General features: G+C 42.5%; 1 protein-coding gene across 1 annotated transcript in view; it reads right to left on the bottom strand.

Moving 5' to 3' along the window:
• Window positions 1–2,856: 2,856 nt before the first annotated feature.
• LOC147685006 (uncharacterized) overlaps window positions 2,857–22,110 on the bottom strand; it is a 169,719-nt gene continuing 150,465 nt past the window's right edge. The window contains exon 2 of the mRNA XM_086940902.1: window positions 2,857–9,653. Coding sequence (XP_086797028.1) covers window positions 6,037–9,642 — 3,606 coding nt within the window. The 5' untranslated portion in view covers window positions 9,643–9,653 and the 3' untranslated portion in view covers window positions 2,857–6,036. The remainder of the gene's footprint in view (window positions 9,654–22,110) is intronic.

Genomic DNA, 22,110 nt, shown 5'->3' with positions numbered 1-22,110 from the left:
CCGCCGTCAAGATGGCGAACAGCCGGTGCAGCTGAAGGATGTCTAGGCAGCCCCCTGTGACTTCAGTGCATCCGTCGCCTCAAGCGTGCCCCGTCGCCCCTGCTAGTGCAACCCGACCCCGGTGGGGCCCAAAGTCGGCCAAGGCAGCACTCGTCCACTCCGCATCAGGCGCCGGACCTGGATGTCGCAAAATGGCGGCCACCGCAGTCAGCAGAGGGAGACCGGGGCAGCATGGCAGTTTCTCCGCCACCAGCAGTCTCTATGCCACCAGCTCGTCAAGTGATGCTCCTCACCTTCCGTCACCTAGGCGCCCCAAAAAGCGGCATCAATCGGCACACAGCTCCGCTTATAATCGCTTATAGAGGTAGCGTTCAGCCAGAGCTCCCGCGGCATGCGTCTCACCTCATCTGCAGCAAGACCACGCCTACCATTCATTTTAGAGCACTGCATCTTCCAGGAATAGCCGTGGAAAGTTGTTCACTATTGGGCTATTCGGTGCAATATTAGCCCTCAGGTATTCCGTAATAATAGCTCCATGAAGCGTGATCTTCACCCGTTCCTTTTTCATCGCCGTATGTGTTTGCCCATCTCTGGTAGTAGAGCCTGAGCTAGTCCTGCTGTCGGTACCCAGTAAGGAGGGTGCCCTAAGAATTTCTGCCACCATATCGTCGCCCAAACTGAGTTCTTGATGGCCCTCCATGAGGGTCCCCTCAGGGTTTACTCGTGGGGATATCTGGAAGGATCAGGAGGGAGGGAGAGCAAGGTAAAACATTGGAATTAGTAGTCCCAGGAGAGTACGGTAGATGAAAAACCAAGAGGTTATTCCTTACTACTACAAGTCCCACGGCTGCAGACCGTGCTGAGTATATAAACAAAAGAGGGACTGAGAGTGTTTGTTAGAGGTTCAGCACACACGCCCCCCGTTTAGACAGTAGTACCAAAAGGAGTATGCTGTTCCTAGACAAGAGAGAGGTGGTGTAGGAAGGTCGGGACCTGGTCCTAAAGTGGACACAGGGAGTATCCCTATTCGGGAAGTGGGGCCTTCACACACCCAAATTGGGTGCAATGCTTCATCATAGGGCATGCACCTCGTCACGCCAGCGTTGCAATGCCTGAGGGGCTCTTTGTCAGAGATCTTTTGTCCCAAGCCATTTGGTGCACGGTGGGTGAGGGGCCAGATGGTGTAGATGCGAAAATGTAGTGAGGGTGTGGAAAAACAAGGGATTAAAAATGGTGGCCAATAGTGTCCCGGAATAACAATTTTAATCAGACGAGCCCAATGGTCCCTTTTAAAAACTAATAATAAGGGAATAATGTCCAATGGTGCCTATGAGGTCGACATGTTTCTTGCCTGGAAGTGTCAGACTGATCAAGCGGCAATTCTTCAAGATCGAAAGTAAATGTTCTATCTACACTAGTAAGACCACTAGTACATTGCCGTTATTGGTCCAACAGACATCTAGTAACCTAATAGTGAGATGCCTTAATAAGAAGTAGACCAACCTAAAGGAAGAATGAGAATACAATCAATACAATAAGTTGACATAACAATTCAGTCTCGTGAAAACCTCTTAATAACGTAGTGAGGTGCAAAAAACATTTACTAGTGCCTACAAAGTGATGTGATGCAGCACAGTGGCACTCCTGGAGTCTAACCAAAAAGAATAATGTGGGCAGTAAGCGGGGTCCATGGGGTCCCCTTTACCCCCTGCAGAGGGCTGCTGTCAGGAGGCACACTAACAGTGCGCCACCTTTTAAATGGCACACTCTCAGTGCGCCTCCCGAGGGCTTCTTTGACTCAGCGTTCGTCTGTAATAAGGCTGGAGTGCAGAGTCAAAGGAATTCCCTAATTTGCATAGGGCATGCCCCTATGCAAATGAGGGGACACCCTTTGTTGAGAACGCTGACGCTTTAAGTGCTCCAGCGCTATCTGTATTACAGAAGGGGACTCACAAGCGTCTGTGTCCCCTTCTACAATACCAAAGTGCCTCAGGGGCACGCAAAGCAGGGGCAAAAGCCTGTTACGCCCCAGGGCACCATCTGTAAAACGGCACCAGGTGTCAGAATATTCAGGAGGCCCGGCCGGGCTGAGATTGAATTAAAGAACGTTCCAAAAATCGTTCTTCCAGCGCCCCTTAATAATACCTTACATGGTTCCCCAATCCGTGTAGCCCTTGATTGGCTTGCCTGTTCCTGATTACCGTCAAGTGGCCAGGAGCATTTTTGGAATGTTCTTCACTTCATTTTCATCCCAGCTGGGACACCTGCATATCCTTTCCAACAATTGATTTAGCCATTATCATAGTGTCACCGGTTGGGACGCTCCTATCCTAATTAGGAACTTACTACCTCATCTTGGACTCCAATTACTGCTACAAGTGGAGTCATTAATCCCCCACTCAGACTTTGGGTACGACTGACCCAATTATCACTTATGAGCTAGGACTTCCTCCAGACAGCAATTAATTATTTATGTGCATTTATTTCCTGATGATGACCTGAAGTTTTGATGGTCGAAATGCCGTTGACACGACTCGGCAGATTCAGGGCGCCTGACCTATAACATGATGCAAAAGAATTTTCTTACCTTCGTTTCATATTTTATAGAGTCTGAATTATTGCCCTCTCACTATTATTTTCATTTATTTGATGTGTTTTTACATGTGCCGTTCACAGTTTTAACCACAAGCACTATGTATCCACCATGTATTCACTGCACATTATCGAAATAACTTTGATGCTATCTTCTAGTATTTTCTTGTATATGCTTTGGAAACACAGATGCAGTATTCATTTGTTTGGTGCTTCCATGACTTTTTCAATAGTTTATTTTTTCTCGAATCTTTTGTTGTAACTAATATCTGTTGACACATTGTTGTATGGTACTAATGGCAAAAGTTTGGAGTTATAGTTTTTGGCAATATGTCTTGAATGCGGAAAAGGAAACTTCCTGTCTTGATTTGTTCTAGGTGGTTTGATTGTTGGCCACAACTCTGGAGTATTGAGTGTTTACTAATATGATGATTTGGATAATGCTTATTGAATGATGCTGGTGTCTCTTTAAAAAGTAAATATGAGATGTGTGGTAGACATTTAAATAACTGGTAAATGCAGGAAGAACAAAATCCCAGATGAGGCCATTGCTGAATTGGCCTCTCACTTCTAAATAAAACTTGTTGGTGTGAAAGGAAGAACAGCTTTAGTTCTGTGTATTTTAGAAGACAAATATATGTGGACTGTAGAGGTCTGCTTAATTATTTTCAGTGGCAAAAATGCATTATCCTGAAAGCAAGCAATAACTTTTCAAAGCACTTCATGGATTACACTGGTGCCCAAAAACAGACATGTCACACTGTGTTGGACTTCCTGTCGAGCTTTGTGAATGAGCACAACAGGGAAATATTTAATTGTATATGTTCAATTACTTGCTGTACCACCCATGCCCTGATACCAATTGATCTCCAAATGTTGCTTATTTGTTGGAAAGCAGTGTTCCTGCATTTCCTGTCTACCTTTTAAGTATTTTCCAATTGACCATCAGTCTTTAAGTCTTGAAAGGATTGATTTTCCTGTTTGATAAACTTCCATTATTTCCATTTCACATTCTACAAGAACTAATAATTCCACGGAGTGGTTTTTTTGTGTGAAATTGTTAGATTGCGAAATTAGGGTTTCAATACAGGCGTTTTCAGACACAGTTTTAAGGATCTGGCCAAGTTTTATAATACCCATAAAACTGCCATATGTTTAATGATCTGATTCTTATGAAGTCACTGTCAAACCTGGAAGAGCTTTGAAAGACATAGGATTTTAATACTGCCTTTTATCATATAATGAACAGTTAGCCGGCGAATGAGCTAGTGCTACAAAGTAATTTGGTTCCTCTATACCCCCACTCATTCACTTAAGTTCTTACCCTTTTTTTGCATTAAACAAATGCAAATTCCCAAAAGTTTTGATCCTTATGTCTACTACCTTCACTTGGATAAACCACACCAAGGTTATTTTATACATAAAATATTAGGAGGCCCACAATGTCTACAGATTTCCATAAATAGCATTTGATAAAACACCCAACTGAAAAATACAATTTTCTCAATGGCTGAGCGAATTAACAGATGCATTTGCTGTGAAAATAACTAAAGCTGAAAGATATTCTAGGAGTACTTGAAATAATGAATACTGATCACTCATTCCTACAGAATTTAAAACATCATATAGCCATCATTCTAAAGCTACACACAACAGAAACAATGTAGAAAAGTCAAAAATAATTGTGCCTGTAATATTTCTCCATCAGGCTTAATCTTTGAAATACCACTGATACAAACTCTTTACATTGAACGTGAAATGAAATCTTTTGTGCTTGAACAATAACTAAGGTTGTTGAGGTTAGGTTTTCAAAGGTGGTATGTTTTGCATACATGTGCAAAACTGAAGATCATTCCTGAGTTAGAAAAAACGAATGAATTACAGGTATCATAATAATATATTTCGTTCATTACAATGTATTATTATTCGTCCTTCTGCTAGCATGTCATCTTTCACTCCTGTGGGTTTACATACAATTAGCGATGCAATGACTGTTAGGACTGTTATTTCTTCATAATTTTATTTTCAATTTGCATTTCCATATTGCATAGTCCCTGGCAGATTCTCGGATATGCTTTACCAGTACACTCCGTCACCCACCAGGAATATACTTTCGTTTTGACTTAGATTTCAACGGGGGTACCACCGGTTCCATTGCGTGTGTTTTTTCCGTTTTTTTCAATTTTGTCTTCTCTTAGATTCAGCCTACTACTAAGTAGCATGACCCATATCGGTACTGTACTCATACCACTTTCTCAAATAGTCCCCTTCACAACCAGTGGGCTACCATTTGGAAATTGCCTATGCTTTCACGCCGTGGCTCTCGCCATGTATTACTGGGGGGCGGGTCCACTACTATTGCCCTCCTGTACTCTGATTTCCTCCCCCCTGTTTCGGTTAGCATTTCATGACCTCCATAGTATTGTATCCTTGACTCTATTTTGTTTTTCATGTATACCTGTGCTGATTGTTCCCACACAATTTTCACATATGTCACTATTAGGTGCGCTACACATGTCACGGTTCCCGGTTTCCTGTCTTTTAAGGTCTCCACGCTTAAACCACGGATACACATCGTCACATCCTTTATTCAATGTTTAATTTGGTTTTCGGTTTTTAACACACTTACCGTCTCTCCTTCCCCTAGCCCTGATGAGTCACAGCCGCTAAACGCTGTGATGAAACACGTGTCTGCTTCATTTAATTTTGTATACTACTTGCTACTTGGATGTACTGAACATTCATTCCACGATTAAATTCTACATTGTTACCAGACGAATCGTTTGAATCTTTTCGTTAACACTGCTCAATTGAAGTCTCCACCTGGAGACAACTCGAATCTTTCGTGTGCACAGGACTTTGTTCATAATAATATATTATTTTACTGTTCGAAATTGCCAGTGCACTTTTCAACTGTAATATTTTCTCTTCTTAAACTTCACAGCTGACTATATCTTGCACGCTTGAGACGACTGACTAGTGTTGCCATTTGCCCTGCTTCCAAAATTACTGCAACTAGTGCACGGTTTCATCTTCATGAATTATGAAAAGAAGTTAAACAAGCTACCAAATACCAGTGAGTATTGCATGCACAGCTCATGCACTGTTTAACCCATGTTTGGGAGATCTTAGTATTCAATGGTGCACTCTCTTTTCTTCTCAGTACTTCGTACACATACCAAACCTGGGACTGAGGCAAACACACTGTGTTGTCACTGCTCTTCTCAATTGTGTTTTTCTTGGCCTCTCAAGCCAAGTGTACATTTGCAACTACATGACCGGGTAGTTGGCTTGAAGATGGTTTTAATAAGTCTAATTTGGTACAGTTCTTTCAAAGTATGTTTTGATGTACGTCCACAGCGGGATACTGACCGAGGTTCTGAACTCATTCTGTAGGTATGTCCATGTGTCACCTTCTTAACAGAAAGCACTGCTTGATTGGATTTAATAGATGGAATTGGGTTCTCTTTTAACAGACTTTTCACAAGTGGCATTTCCACTGTGACTAGCCAAAGATGGGAATGTTCCTTTCAAAATGTGGGTCTTTTGGTGTGTGATGAGAGTACTCTTCCTGCTAAAGCTTTTGCCACAATCACTGCAGAGAAAGGGCCGTTCTCCAGTGTGGATTTTTTGGTGAGTCAGGAGATTATGTTTCAGGCTGAAGCACTTATCGCATTCAGAGCAATTAAAAGGCCTATCCCCCGTGTGGAGTTTTAGGTGCTTTTTAAGATGTTGCTTCTGGATGAAGCTGCTCCCACATACCATGCAGGTAAACGGTCTCTCTTCTGTGTGAATTCTCAGGTGGTTTGTAAGACTGTGTTTATGATTGAAAATCTTTCCACATTCAGTACATTTATGCGGTCTCCTTTCAGATGAAGCTCTTTTATTACTGTGGGTAACATTTGTGCTGTCAATTATTTTATCCCACTCCAAAATCGGAACGGTTTGCTCTTCCTCTTTGATTGTTTCTATTTTAATGTCACTGTCCTTAGGAATTAAAGTAGGATTCATTGTTTTTTCATTTAGGTGGATTCGTTGATGTGCTAGAAGAGTTCCTTTGCGGTTGAAACTTCTGCCACAGTCTGTACACAAGAAGGGCTTCTCCCCGGTATGAATTCTCTGATGAGTTTTTAGATTGTGCTTTAAACTGAAGCTTTTCCCACAGTCATTACAGGAAAATGGCCGTTCCCCCGTATGGAGTCTTAAGTGCTTAGTGAGATGCTGCTTCTGGATAAAGCGTTTTCCACACTCAGTGCAAGAAAATGGCCTCTCACCAGAATGGATACGAAGGTGGTTAAGTAAACTGTTTTTGTGAGTGAAGTTCTTGCCACAAAAATTGCAATAATAGAGACATTCATCTGATTGAGTCTTTGAATGCAGGATCACAGGGATTTTACACATCGTGTTCTTTTGAAAAAGAATTAAGGCAGTTGTCTCCTCTTCCCTGTGATCATTCCCTTGTAAGACTCCATCTTCTTTGGAATGGAAAGTAGAATTGGGGGGACTCTGACCTACATGAATTCTCTTATGCGTAATTAAAGATTCCTTACGACTGAAGCTTCTCTTGCAGTCTGTGCATTGGAAGGGCTTCTCCCCTGTGTGGATTCTATGATGGGTAATTAAATTATGCTTAAGACTAAAATGTTTACCACACTTGTCACATGTGAATGGTTTCTCTCCCGTGTGCACTCTCTGGTGTTTTAAAAGATGTTGTTTCTGAATAAATCTCCTTCCACATTCGGTACAGGCAAATGGTTTATCCCCTGTGTGGATCTTGTGGTGATTTATCAAACTACGTTTCCTGATAAAGATCTTACCACATTCCCTGCACGAATAGGGTGGCCTCATGTCAGACAGAAACCCCTGTTTTGTTTTTTTAACTCTTTTGAGATTTATATTCCCCTCCTTTCCATCATGCACACCTGAGTTTTCTTCTTGGAGAGATCCTTCAGCCAACAGTTCTCCTTTGCGACTTGCAGCAGATGTACATTTTCTTGGTTTCATATGTGTTCTCTGATGAATGATAAGTGTTCTCTTACGGTTGAAACGCCTACCACAATCAATGCATCGGTATGGCTTTTCTCCTGTATGGATTCGCTGATGGGTCATAAGATTGTGCTTCAAGCTGAAGCTTTTACCACAATCTTGGCAAGCAAATGGTCGTTCACCAGTGTGGAGCCTTAGATGCTTTTTGAGATGCTGTTTCTGAATAAAGCTCTTTCCACACTCAGAACATGGGTATGGCCTCTCCCCTGAGTGGATGCGAAGGTGGTTTATCAGAATGTGTTTGTGGGTGAATTTCTTGTTACATACAGAACAACTGTGCCTCCTTTCACCTGAAATAATTTTTGTTTGCCTTGCAATATGTTTAAGATTACAAGGTTTTCTGTAAGAATGAACTGTCTGTGATACCTCTTCTTGAATACTTTTTTCAGTGCTCAATACTTTGATCTTATGACTAAAAGCAGCTCTGAAAGACTTCTTCTCTGTGTGGAGTCTCTGATGTGCTTTCAGGGTCGTCTTGCGATTGAACCTTCGCCCACAGTCCATGCACCAGAAAGGTTTTTCACCTGTGTGGATTCTCTGGTGGGTTATAAGATTGTGTTTCAGGCTGAAGCTTTTATGGCACACATTACAAGTAAACGGTCTCTCACCAGTATGAAGTCTCAAGTGCTTGGTAAGATGCTGTTTCTGGATGAAACTTTTCCCACATTCGGAACAAGGGTAGGGCCTTTCCCCAGAGTGAATTCGAAGATGGTTCATTAGACTGTGCTTGTGGCTAAAACTTTTGCTACAAACAGAACATTTATAGGGTCCAATACCAGAGCATAAATTTGATGGTCTTGAGGGCATACTCTCATCATTCAAACTCTGCCCGCATGCAGAAATCATCATAATGTTTTCATCCTGGAGATGCTGTTTGTTTGTAGTTACATTTTTCAAGCTATTAACTTTACTCTCGCTATTTATAGCAACCTTTAAATGTTTCTGTGCCATGTGAATTCTCTGATGGGCTGTGAAATTTTCTTTATAGCTGAAGCCCTGGCCACATTCGTCACAGACATAAGGTTGCTCACTAGTGTGGAATTTCTGATGAGTCATCAGATTCTGCTTTAGACTGAAACTTTTTCCGCATACGTTGCATACGAAAGGCGTCTCTCCTGTATGAACTCGCTGGTGCTTGGTGAGGTTCTGTTCCTGTACAAAGCTTTTGCCACATGTCTTACAGAGGAATGGTCTCTCACCGGCGTGAATTCTGCAGTGGTGTATAAAATTCTGTTGGTGGTGAAAGCTCTTTTCACATTGAGCACAAGCATATAACGTCACACCTAAAGGAGCATTTCCCTGCAGTACAGGGAGATCATTAATATTGGGGCCGTGAACACACTGCTCATCAACAGATGTTTTTTCCTCTTTGGGGATCTTTTCAATGGCTATAGTGCCCTCCACTTGATTACATGAAGAGATCAGTTGTATCGGACCTATGTGTGTTCTCTGGTGTGCCATCATAGTCTCCTTCCGACTGAAACGCTTGCCACATTTCATACACTTATACGGTTTTTCTCCAGTGTGGCTCCTCTGGTGGGTGATTAGGTTATGCTTCAGGCTGAAGTTTTTCCCACACTCATTGCAATCAAATGGTCGCTCCCCTGTATGAAGCTGGAGATGCTTCTTTAAATGTTGCTTCTGTATGAAGCTTCTTCCACACTGCAGGCATTCAAATGGCCTTTCTCCGGTGTGGGTTTGTTGATGCTTTAGAAAGTTTTGCTGGTGACTGAAGCCTTTCTCACATATGAGACATAAGAATGGTGTCCTTGTAAATGACTGTTCAACTCTGGAAACTTTTGCAGTTTCGTGGTCCCCATGCTCAAGTGGTGATGACTCCTGGGGAAAATTCTCCATGCAGATTTCGTAGTTCTCCACTTTGCAGGATGTCCAGCCCCCCGTTCCCTCCTGAGGAAACATGTCAGGAATCTCATTTTCCTGGTGTGGTAAATTCATGTTTGGCTCGGGTTTCACATGACTTTCCAGGGTGCAAATGTCATTCATGGTCTCACCATCTGCAAAGGGAAGAGAAGAAAAGCTACATTACTTCAGAGTCTAAAAAGAAAATCTAATTCCCCGTGCTGGCATAATATGATACTACACATTCTAAAATAATATTCGCTCACCTCGAATGTTTACAAAAATACCTTGAAAAAGTTCATGTAAGCATCTACATCGGACATCAAGCATTAGGACAATAATTAGGACAAAATGGGAGGTGCTTTGCTTAAAATATACATATTTATTTACTAATCAGCTACAAATTCTTTTGAGTGGGTTAATATTTCAGAGTTTGTTTGAGGCATTGTGAAAGAAAAGTTAAAACCAGGGTGTCACAAGGGGTGTGTAGCCATGGCTAATGACCTTCGACACTACTCTAGGCAGGGTCATGCACTTCTGTTGTTAATTTATGATAAGATTAATAGCACAGAATAAAATGAAAATGCAATGTATAACCATGACGTTGTGAATGTAGCCTCAGTAACAGAGGTGCTTAGCTGGAGACAATCTGGACTATTTTTTGTTAGGGGGCAGGAGGAGGTATGGCTTTTCTACAAAAGTAAAGACTGCAGTGTATATGTATACTATTCTATGGGTGACGTTACATTGTATGTTTTCCTCCTTCAATAAATATTGACACAGCCAAACGTTATGTACAGCACAAAACATTTCAGTGTTCACACAAATACAGAGACACAAAAGGTAGACGGGTATAACTGTGGGAGCGACAAGACAGAGACAGGATGGGGATAGGGGTGCTTGTTCTGCTGTCCACCCTGAAATCGGTGGGCATTGATGGTCCCGCCCTGGCCTGGATTGCCAGCTTTCTCTCTAACCGCACCTTTCAAGTCTTCTCTTCTTCGTCTGTCTCTTCTGTTTTTTCTTCCCCCCACGGTATGCCCCAAGGATCTATTCTTAGCCCTCTTTTTTTCAATCTATATGTGAGACCTCTTGCCTTCCTGGCAGAGCAAGCTGGCCTCACGATCTACTCTTACGCAGACGATACACAAATCGTCTACTCTCTTTCCTCTAACAAACACCTTCCCACTTCCTCCTTGCAAACGGGGTTGGAACGAATTGCCAACTGGATGCACAGTCATAAACTGAAGCTCAATGGAGATAAAACAGAGTTACTCTTATTTGGCCCGCAAACGTCGCTCTCGGGCCCTCAACATTGGCCTCTCCAGATGGGCCCCTCTCCTACCCCTTCTACCTCAGCTCGCAACCTCGGGGTTCTTTTTGATAACCAGCTGTCATTCAAACAACACGTTGTAAAAGTCTCTGCCACCTGTATTACCATCATTAGGTGGCTGAGAAAAATCACGTGGATGCTTCCAGCTGATACCCTGAGGACTGTAGTCCAGGCTCTTGTCACCTCACGCCTAGATTACGGGAACATTCTGCTTCTGGGTGCTTGTAAGGAGGTGTTACAGAAACTCCAGGTGATCCAGAACATGGCGGTCCGCCTTCTCTGCAACTTGCCTGCCAGGTCATCGGCCTCTATCCATTTACGCAAACTGCATTGGTTGCGCATTGAGAGCAGAGTAAAATTTAAAGCCCTCTGCATAATGCACCACATTAAAATGGGCAAGGCCCCAAGATACCTTTCCTCTTTAGTTCAGCACTACGTTCCCTCCCGCACATTGAGATCCTCCACACAACATAAGTTTCTGATCCCCCGGGTCAACAGAGTTAAAATGGGCGGCCGCTCGTTTGCTTTGCTGGCACCTTCCTTATGGAATTCTATGCCCCAATCCTTACGATCTGAAATTTGTCACTGTACTTTCCGTAAAGGCATCAAGACATGGCTTTTTAATGCTTAATTTGTGTACGGATCCCCTCTAAAACATATCTCACTCACTGTTTTTCTTTAGCGCCGGGAAACCTCCGGGTAGCTGTGCGCTCAAAAAATGCAATTATAATAATAATAATAGAAAAGGGGCAACGTAACTCCACCACACACTTTGTTTTTGATGTCAAAATCTCAAATGGCCATTGCAGCTGGGCCACTTTCAAGATGCCACCATCTAAAATTAAAATGAGAGCAGTTGGCCTAACGGCTAGGGCGCTCGACCTCGGAATCTGGGTTCGAGTCTCGGTAATCACGCCAAACATCCTGTGATTCTGGGCAAATCACTTAATCTCCCCGTGCCTAACAAAAATGATTGTGTCTCCTCATGTAACGCAACTGGTGCTATGTAAATCGCTCTGATACCCGATTCGGTTCAGGTCAAGTTTGGGCTATATAAAACTCTGCAAAAAAAAAAAAGACAATTATGTATCCTTCTGTTCACTTGTGAATCCCCAGTTAAATAAACAAAAACTTAGTCTTCCAGAAATACAAAGAAGGGAGAGACAGCTGATTCATGAACTCCCACAATCAGAAACCATAATGCCAAATATAAGCAACCCTGCCAAGAACCATGCATCATGGGTTAGACTAATGCATTTTAGTGTGGTTGTCCGCATCACTGCACTAAAATGCATTAGTCATGCATTTACAGCTCCTCTTATGAATGCGCCATGAGGTGCTACAGAACGTATCGACAACAAAAGTGCTTCGGACATTGCTCTAGTGCCCCAAGCAGTTTACTTAGCCATGCTTGGTGCACACCACTACTGTTATGGTGACCACATATTTACTGTTTTACATTGTTTCTCCAGCAATGGGCAAGCTGAAAAAAGAAAAGTCACATGTATTTTATCTCCCAAATGTAATCTCAAAAGATGACGCAGCTGGGACTACGTGGGCTTGGCTCAGCATGCACGTGCCTTCTTTTTTGCTTTCCAGGCAATAGGGTGTGCATGTCACACACGAGGGTTCAGGTGGCCGGTCAAGGTTTTCATACCTCACCCTGCTACTTCACGCAAGCCACAGTTGTTAAAGTGGGGCTGTAAGAAAGTGCCCTCTTTTTGCATGGTTGCCCCCACTTTTTTGCTGAACAGCTGATGTACTTTGACTGAGTGTGCCCTGGGCTTCTGCCAATCAGGTACCCAGAGCCTATGTTCTTTCCCTAAAACTGCTAATATTTGCTTTCTCCCTCCCCGGTTTAAGTACATGGACAAAAGGCAAATTCCATAGACATATTGTTATAAGTTAAAGTTTAAAGCATAAATAAGCCTGACCCAATGCTTTTAGACTGGCCTTTCCTCTAAACTCACCAAGGAAGAATTATTAGAAGTTGGTTATTGGATGCCTGACAAAGGGATTGCATGAGACAGTCTAGGCTCGCTTACACACTTGCACGTGAATTTATTGACAATCTTTCTCATGCAGCTACCTAGCCTGAAGATTCCCAGGCAGTGAAGGGACTTTGCTTTATTGATAAATGACTTAAGTTATATAACAACCTAACAAGTCAATATTATAACAATCATTACATCACTGCCATTATTATTTAAGTGCATCATTATAGGCAGTAATGTAGTAAGTAAGTAAGTAAGTAGTAATGTAGCTCCCATGTAGGACCTGCAAGACAGCCAAACAGGCGGTACCACATTAGCAGTTAAGTCCACAATTTTAAACCTGATTCCCCCCCCCACCATTTGTCCCATGTCTTGTGATATTTGGTTGGCAAATCCTAGCTTCGTACACCTGCTTCTCTTGTTGGCCACTTCAATCCATTCCTCAATGCCATTGAGTGATTAAGGATCAGCAGATTTCCAGTGAGACTCCAAGTCTCTTTTGGCTACCATGATGGCCGTGCCCATCAAGACCCAGTCCGCCCTCGTGGCCCCGGTAACCTCAAACACCCTCAGAAGCAACAGAAGCAGAGAGAGGTCTATTCCCCAACCCAGTACCTTTGAGAGCTCAACACCCACTAGCTCCCAGAATCGTTTTAATTTTGTGGTCCCCAACCATGTGGTAGAAGCCTCTGGCAATCTCAGAGCATCAGAAACACCTGGAATGGTCAAGCATACCTGCCTTATACAGATGGTCCAGAGTGAAATATGTACAATATAGATACTACATTTGCATCAGTCTTTGTCTGGGAGATATTGTAATGACCCTAGGTGCCATCAATGCATCTCTCTGCAGTCATCTTCCAGAGGGCATATCCACTCTTCCCATCGTGCTCAGAGCGATCCTATGGCATCTGGAGATTAATGATACATATTCAATATATTTGAGAGAATCCACCCTTTCTGAGAGTACCCATCAGGATCATGGGTTCAAGGGGACTGAATTTCGGGAGGGTTGTGCCCTGCGTGACATGGGTATGTAGTGTGTGGCGCAATTGTAGGTCCTTGTGGAATTGGGTCATGGATAGTGTGTATGTGGTTTGGGGTCCTTGAAAAGCGTACATACATGTCTCGGACCATATAACTCTCAATTGAGTAATACCAATTGCTTCCCATCGACTGAAACCCTCCAGTGCCGACAACTCTCTCTACCACCTGCCCTGCCACACAGAAGTCTGCTGCATGAGTGTGGCATCCCAGCCTGTGTGGGTCAACACCACCCACCATCCAAGCTATACCACTGGAGTAATTTCTGGCAATGTAGTGGGAACCGTATCCCCATAAAGCATTGCCATCAATTTGGGAGAACCCATCAAGGTAAGCTCAATCCTGCATGTTGGGTGGGACCACCCTCCAGTGAACCAATCATTTAGTACTAATGGCCGGGGTGCTAGATAGCACAAATAAAACTTTGTCACTCCAAGACCGCCATCGTAAGGAGCGCAACAACATTTGGCGTAGGCCAGTCTTGGTCTCGAATTGAGCCACAGAAAGGCTATGCCCAAGGAGTCCATTTCTTGAAACCAGTGTTGGGGTAACATTTGTGGGAGGTTTTGAAAAAGGTAAATAAATCTTGGAATAATTATCATTCTGTACAGGACAATCCTGCCCATGACATTTAGTGGGGGGCTGCCACTTTTTGAGATCCGGTCCAAGGAAGGGGGTCTACCCGGTAGTCATAGGGACCTGGGTACTTAAGTGCTATAGAACAAATGGTCCCTGACCAATTAGGAGTGAATTAGTAAATTTTTAGGAAATATTTCTTACCCAATCACTTGTTAAAACACTATTGTTTATTCAAATAGTGTTGGTACGTAGAAAAAACTGTATATTTCATTTGCAAACATTTACTGAACATTTATAACAGTGCCCACTGTACAGGGAAGGGAAAGGGAGTGTAGTGCTCAGGAAAAGTGTGGGTAGGTGAGGTGACAATTCAATTGTATATCTCCTTTAACAATTGATAATGGCTTCCCGGTGGAAGCCGAATAGAATTAATCATCAATTATCATTATCATTCAACACGACATCATAAATAACAGGTGTACATATTAACACGCTGATTATGTGCAGCAGTTGGTAGTCAGTTGGTAGTCGACGTTTCGACCCTTATGGTAGGGATGCTGGCCCTTACGCGACGGGTCTTCCTCAGGACAGTGCAAAGGGGAGGTGTGGGCAGTTCCTATAGGGGAAGGACATTTGGAAACAATTACTTAATTTACACTAAATGAAGAAATGTAATTATTTATTTACAAAGGGGTACATATATACGCGTCATATCTCCTATACTCGGTACCAAAGGGACCAAGATCAAGGTGTCAGGTTAACGTCTGTCAAGGATGAGGGGTACTTAAGAGGGGGGAAAAAAGGAGAAAAACTCCAATTCATGAGTCATGTCATTCAATTCTTCGTTATTCAGGTAGCAATACCTTGTGCTGATCTGTGCACATACTAAACACTACTGATTATGTTGATTACCAACTGACTACCAACTGCTGCACATAATCAGCGTGTTAATATGTACACCTGTTATTTATGATGTCGTGTTGAATGATAATGATAATTGATGATTAATTCTATTCGGGCTCCACCGGGAAGCCATTATCAATTGTTAAAGGAGATATACAATTGAATTGTCACCTCACCTACCCACACTTTTCCTGAGCACTACACTCTCTTTCCCTTCCCTGTACAGTGGGCACTGTTATAAATGTTCAGTATAAGTTTGCAAATGAAATATACAGTTTTTTCTACGTACCAACACTATTTGAATAAACAATAGTGTTTTAACAAGTGATTGGGTAAGAAATATTTCCTTAAAATTTACTAATTCACTCCTAATTGGTCAGGGACCATTTGTTCTATAGCACTTAAGTACCCAGGTCCCTATGACTACCGGTAGACCCCCTTCCTTGTACCCCATTTAGCACAGGTACCAACCTGTGATGTCCTTTCTTTTCCCTCACGAGATTAATATAAATTCGATATGGTTGACGCTGAGACCCTATCATACACAGAGGATTACATTAAACAACTCATACATGATCAGGCTAACACTTTTCTGTCAGACTGCAAACCTGGAATAGATTTTACCCTGAATGACAAAATTGCACGCTTAGAATGTCTAGAAAAGAAATTAATCAGGACCAGACTCCATGGACATCTATTAGCCCAATACTTACAGGCTAATATTATCCCCACGGGATTACAAATCAAAATTGAACCTGCTATATTTGTGGGCGTACCCAAATTTCGTGAAGGATTTAGTTTTGTGGCCAATAACTGCTCCCGGCACTGGATGGTGCTGGGAGTGGAGACGGCGGCTGAACAAATTAAAATTCTTCAAGAAGAAATTACAACCTTGAAGGCTGAAATTGAAAGTGATTTCACACTCACTAATGCCAAGGAAGCATTGAAAAAACTGGATTTAACACTGAAAGATTTTGACATCACGACACAAACAAAAAAATTGAATAAGCTAGCCAGGGACATTCGCCTCTACGACAAGAAAAAGACCTATCCGTATCTTCAAGAAGATTTTTACCGACAAGATAATCAAGGGCGATGTATGAACAAAGGGAGAGGTGGATATAGAGGCAGACGCACCTATACCACTTTTTCCGATTCATCATACAGTTCCGAGGGGGACGCAGAACAAGCGGGCCCTAGTGGAAACTACGCATATCAGGACTACCAATACCAACCACCCTAGCCTTGACCAAGAATCATGGAGACCGCCACGAGGATGCGGCCGCCCTTTCCCGAGGGGCACCAACAGAGGCCAACAAAACAACAGTGGCGATTGGGATGGCAACCGTGGTCGCGGCCTGAAACAGGTCAGATTCAACCAGGAAGAACACGGAGAGAGGTCAACCCGCCGGAAAAACTACAGGTGGTGAATGAAAGCCCTGTAGTGAATTTGTCTAACCATACACTGACTGAGAGTGAAACGCAAGTTCTCAGTAGAGGCTTGTCATATGTCCCAACGGCTAACCCAAATGTGTTCGACATCAAAACCGAACTATCAAAATTTTTCCGAAAAGTAAGATTGAGATACCACTTTCTAAAAACTCCATCATTCAAGCCCAGTACACACACAGGATTGAGGATACCTTCCAGCTACGTTCCACCGGCACATATGATGTCCAAAAGAATTCTAGCATATGAATCCGTGGTAATGAGAGATGTAGAAACTATCCTCTCAAAGAAGAAATACACGAAATATAACATCAGCAACAATGAGAAACTTGCATTGAGAGACTTGAGAGACAACAAGAATGTCGTCATAAAACCAGCCGACAAAGGCGGAGCAATTGTGATTCAAGATACCAGCAAATATAAAGCTGAAGTCATGAGACAGCTGCAGGATGGTATAAGCTACAAGAAACTTCCAGGTGACCCCACCAAAGAAATGGCTTCTGAAATATTACGTGTGACCAGAGAAGGTCTTGATCAAGGTTTCCTGTCAGATCAAGAATTTCAGTACCTGAACCAGAAAAATCCCCGGATCCCCACCATCTACACGTTACCCAAAATACATAAAGACATGACAAGCCCCCCTGGACGCCCTATTATTTCTGGATGTGGGTCCATACTCGAACCTCTGTGTCGATATATCGACTTTTTTCTTAAACCTATTGCGGAGGCTACTGAAACATATCTACGAGATACAACACATACCATTACCATTATAGATGACCTACCTTTTGACCCAACTAGCCAACTATTGGTAACAAGCCATATTGTCTCACTATATACAAGTATCCCTCAAGAGGAAGCCATTGAAGTGATCACGTTGGCTCTTGACCAAAGAACAGCGCCAACCTATGTACCTACTAAATTTATGATTTTACTGCTTAAGATCGCCATGATGCGGAATTTTTTCGTATTTCAGAATGACTTCTATGTTCAGACCAAAGGAGTTGCAATGGGGGTGGCTTTTGCCCCAGATCTGGCTATCATCTTTATGGCTACATATGAACAACACTTCGTACTGAACAATGGTAATCCCTTAGAACTATGATCATGACATGGATGCGTTACATAGACGACATCATCATGGTATGGGGAGGAGATCAGTCCGAACTTACAGATTTTCACACATGGCTCAATGCCCGGTCACCGGACATTCAATTCACTATGGAATCCAGTAATTCCACCATCAATTTCCTAGACTTGACCATTTATGTCCAAGATGGAAAACTTTGTACTACACTTTACAGGAAACCATCCGAAAGAAATTCCCTATTACAATATTCAAGTCATCACCCAAGAGCTTTACGGGACAACTTGCCTTTTGGCCAATTTTTGCGCATCAGACGCAATTGTTCAATGAAAGAGGATTATATGGCCGAATCAGAGGAACTTATTCAACGCCTGACGGACCGCGGCTACCCTAAACGTTTGGTTAAACGAGCAAGAAAACAGGCTTGGTTCTCCCCTCGTGAATCCTTATTACAAGGCAATACGCGAGATGAATCCGAACTGAACCGTCTAATCTGCGTAACGACCTTCTCAACAAAAAGTAATGAGATAAAGAAAGTTGTCAACAAATATTGGAATTTGATAAGTGAGGATGTGGACATAAAAGACACCCCGATGCACTCCTTTAAAAAGGCGAAAAACATACGAGAACATGTGGTGTGTTCCTTTTTGGATACACAGACAACACCGTCCCTCACATCTATGTGGAACTTACAACCGATTGTAGGCCACCATCGATGTGGCAGCTGTAAAGCTTGTGACTATACGCTACAAGTCAAGGAGTTTGTGCACAAACATCACAAGATCGCTGTGAAACATTATACCAACTGCAATACGACTGACGTGATCTACTGCATCCTATGCCCTTGTCAGATGCTATATGTAGGCCAAACTCAACAAAAAGTTAAATCGAGAATACTCCAGCACTGCAGTCGTATTCGATGCGAAACTGTGGGAGCTCCGCTGGTGGATCACTTCAAGCTATGTGCACACACACCTGAAGATCTCAAGTGGATTGTTCTGGAAAAAGTAAAACTTGGACCAAGAGGTGGTAATATCAGTGCCCTATTGAACCTGCGTGAAATGAAATGGATAACACACTTCAACTCCATCAATGAAGGACTGAATGAAGTTGACAGCAGTTTTGTGCAGATGTCTACCATCTAAGAGACAGAGTACTACGTGGGGGGCTCAATCATATAACTCCATCATATACTCATTCTTCGTATAATAAATTACATCCTACATGCACTGGTACTGACTTATGTTAGCAAATCAGGAATCCGGGCGAGTAAGATGCCACACAAAAAAGATGCACATCCTAGCCCTATCGAGAATATGTTTATTTTTAGGCAAGTTGTCTCCAATGCAAGATGTATGTGGGTTGTAGGATCACTGTAATTCTGTACATTGGTAATTATGTGGGCTGTATCGAGTAAAAATTTCACTTTACATGTCATGAAAAAAGTTGACCAAATGTAGTATACATGACAAGCTTGACCACCTTTAATACCCTGTTTTGGTAATTACGTGGCCCACAATGAGTGAGAGAATACACTGTGCAATGTGGAGTACAAGAGACCATTTTTAATACCCTGTGTGGTAATTACGTGGTCTTTATACTTGATTACCTCACATTTACATGTAATGTTTCAACACTCTTATGTATAAATAGTATTAATCATAACTATAACACAGATAGCTTGAATGTAATAGACCTTTGGCCCATGATCATTCAACCTACGGGATACATGTATCCGAGTACCAGACGGGATATATGCAAACAAATTACGGGGCTATCCAATTTTATTATTAAATCGGCTAATACGACCAATGTCCGGAACGAGGACATGTGTATGTTCTTAACCCTAAGAGGACCGTGTGATTATCTATCCCTATCACCCCTATGCCGCAATCACGAGCATATTACGATTAAGGCATGATTCACTAACTGTGTCTGTTTCATCACGGGCAGCGTCCTAGCAACCGCATACGGGCTTGCTAGTAACCTCGTTCTACGCTAGCCCTTTTTCTATCTTTAGCTTCCAAGCAGTCACGTCACGTGATACGGAAGTATTTTCAGGCTGGCACGGATTAAACTTCAGACACACTCCCGTCTTCCACGGTCGGATGTGCTGATGCCGGGGACGAAGTTGCCCGATTCGCTGTGTTAGGTAAGCGGTATGTGCACTTTGGGTAGATCACTTGAGAGGCAGCAGCCCGCGTGTTCCCTGATACCACGTATTGATTTTATATTTTGGTACACAGGACGGTAACCAGTAGGACCCGAGCCATGAAATCCGCCCCTTGATTACTCGGGTACAAATCGGCTGTTTCATTATACTTGTGGATGCTTCTATTCAAACACCTGTGCTCTATTCTAACTATGTGGCATTCTTCCATAGAACGGGGGCCGAATTATTATGTGCACACTACGGACCCTAATAGAATACCGATCTCTCTACCCCCGCACGATACAACGCATATCAAGGTAATCCTAAGAGCATAACTCTTCCCTTTTTAACGTACCCTCCATGTGGGTAGATTACTAAAAACTTCTTCATAAATTTCTTCACCCTTTCATGCAGAGAGGCGTTGACATGCTGCTACTCCGCCCTCATTGTTAGTTTTCAATAAATGAATGGGAACCTCCTCATTTGTCCGATAAGGTATAGTTACTTCTATGGTTCAAAATGTACGATCCATTAATACACAGGCGCATCAACTAAATAGTCACTCTCCTCTTTTAGCAATTTTTTCACACAAGAGCAAGTTTTGTCTACCTGAATAAATCGTGGTGAGACCGATACAACAGGTAATTAGGTATTCACTTTGAAGAATGACAGTAATTCCTAGCCTAAGGTCCTAATCAATTTATCTCCATAGCCTCGCCTAACATGAGCTGAACATAATCAGTAGTGTTTAGTATGTGCACAGATCAGCACAAGGTATTGCTACCTGAATAACGAAGAATTGAATGACATGACTCATGAATTGGAGTTTTTCTCCTTTTCCCCCCCCTCTTAAGTACCCCTCATCCTTGACAGACGTTAACCTGACACCTTGATCTTGGTCCCTTTGGTACCGAGTATAGGAGATATGACGCGTATATATGTACCCCTTTGTAAATGAATAATTAAATTTCTTCATTTCGTGTAAATTAAGTAATTGTTTCCAAATGTCCTTCCCCTATAGGAACTGCCCACACCTCCCCTTTGCACTGTCCTGAGGAAGACCCGTCGCGTAAGGGCCAGCATCCCTACCATGAGGGTCGAAACGTCGACTACCAACTGACTACCAACTGCTGCACATAATCAGCGTGTTAATATGTACACCTGTTATTTATGCGGGGCTCCCTTCACTCTCGGGAATTCCCGTGATTCTGACATTGTTGCGTCGGGAGCGCCCTTTCTGGTCATCCAGTTTCGCCGCCATGCGCTTGTTGTCAGCCTCTAATTGCGCTACCTTCTTGATCAATATAGTAGTGTTTTTAGTGAGGGACGTAGTCACTTGTTCCACCTCTGTGACTCTGGCGGACATTTTCTGAAAGTCCGCCCGTAGGAATGTGACATCCGCAGAAATGGAGCCTACCGTGGTCTGCACATTGTGAAGGGCCGCCATGATGTCTTCAAAAAAAAGCTGTACACAGTTGAAACTTACATATCGTACCAATTTACATTGCTCAGCGATTCGTCTTAATAGTTTAACTTTGCTGAGGTATGTCCATGCTTCAGCATTTATTTTCCCATGAGTTATGTATCGGAAGATCCGATACCTATAAAACACAGGTATAGATGTATTTGTAGGTTTCTTTTAAATATGATGCCAGTAGGAAAAAGCACAGGGAGATACATGCATCCTTTCAGTAATATGGTGAAACTTTCAACTGTAGCATGGAAAGGGTTTCTGGTTTGCATTTGGGTCGGGCCAACATTGTTAGTAGTTGGTGAGCAGTGAAGATGCAACAGGCAAATGAGGTTAAAGACATGGTGACAAGGAAGGAGTGATTTTGGTACTTTGTATGAGTGTTTGCGAAGGTATTGTTGAAGTACGCACTATATTTTTAAGTGGAATGAGTAGTGTTTTGATATTTCAAATAAAGAAAATAGCAATTTAAATAATTGCTTGGTAGTTAATATTAGCAATCATGTGTAATTATTTTAAAATTTTGAATAGATGTAAGAAACTATTGAAACTGTTCTTTGTTTTTCAGAAAATCATTTGTTTGGATCACAAATTCAAGAT

The sequence above is a fragment of the Lissotriton vulgaris genome, chromosome 10, assembly GCF_964263255.1.
Source record: "Lissotriton vulgaris chromosome 10, aLisVul1.2, whole genome shotgun sequence".
Taxonomy (NCBI): domain Eukaryota; kingdom Metazoa; phylum Chordata; class Amphibia; order Caudata; family Salamandridae; genus Lissotriton; species Lissotriton vulgaris.
Note: the sequence above shows the minus strand (reverse complement) of the source record. Positions and strands in the feature narration are given on the sequence as shown.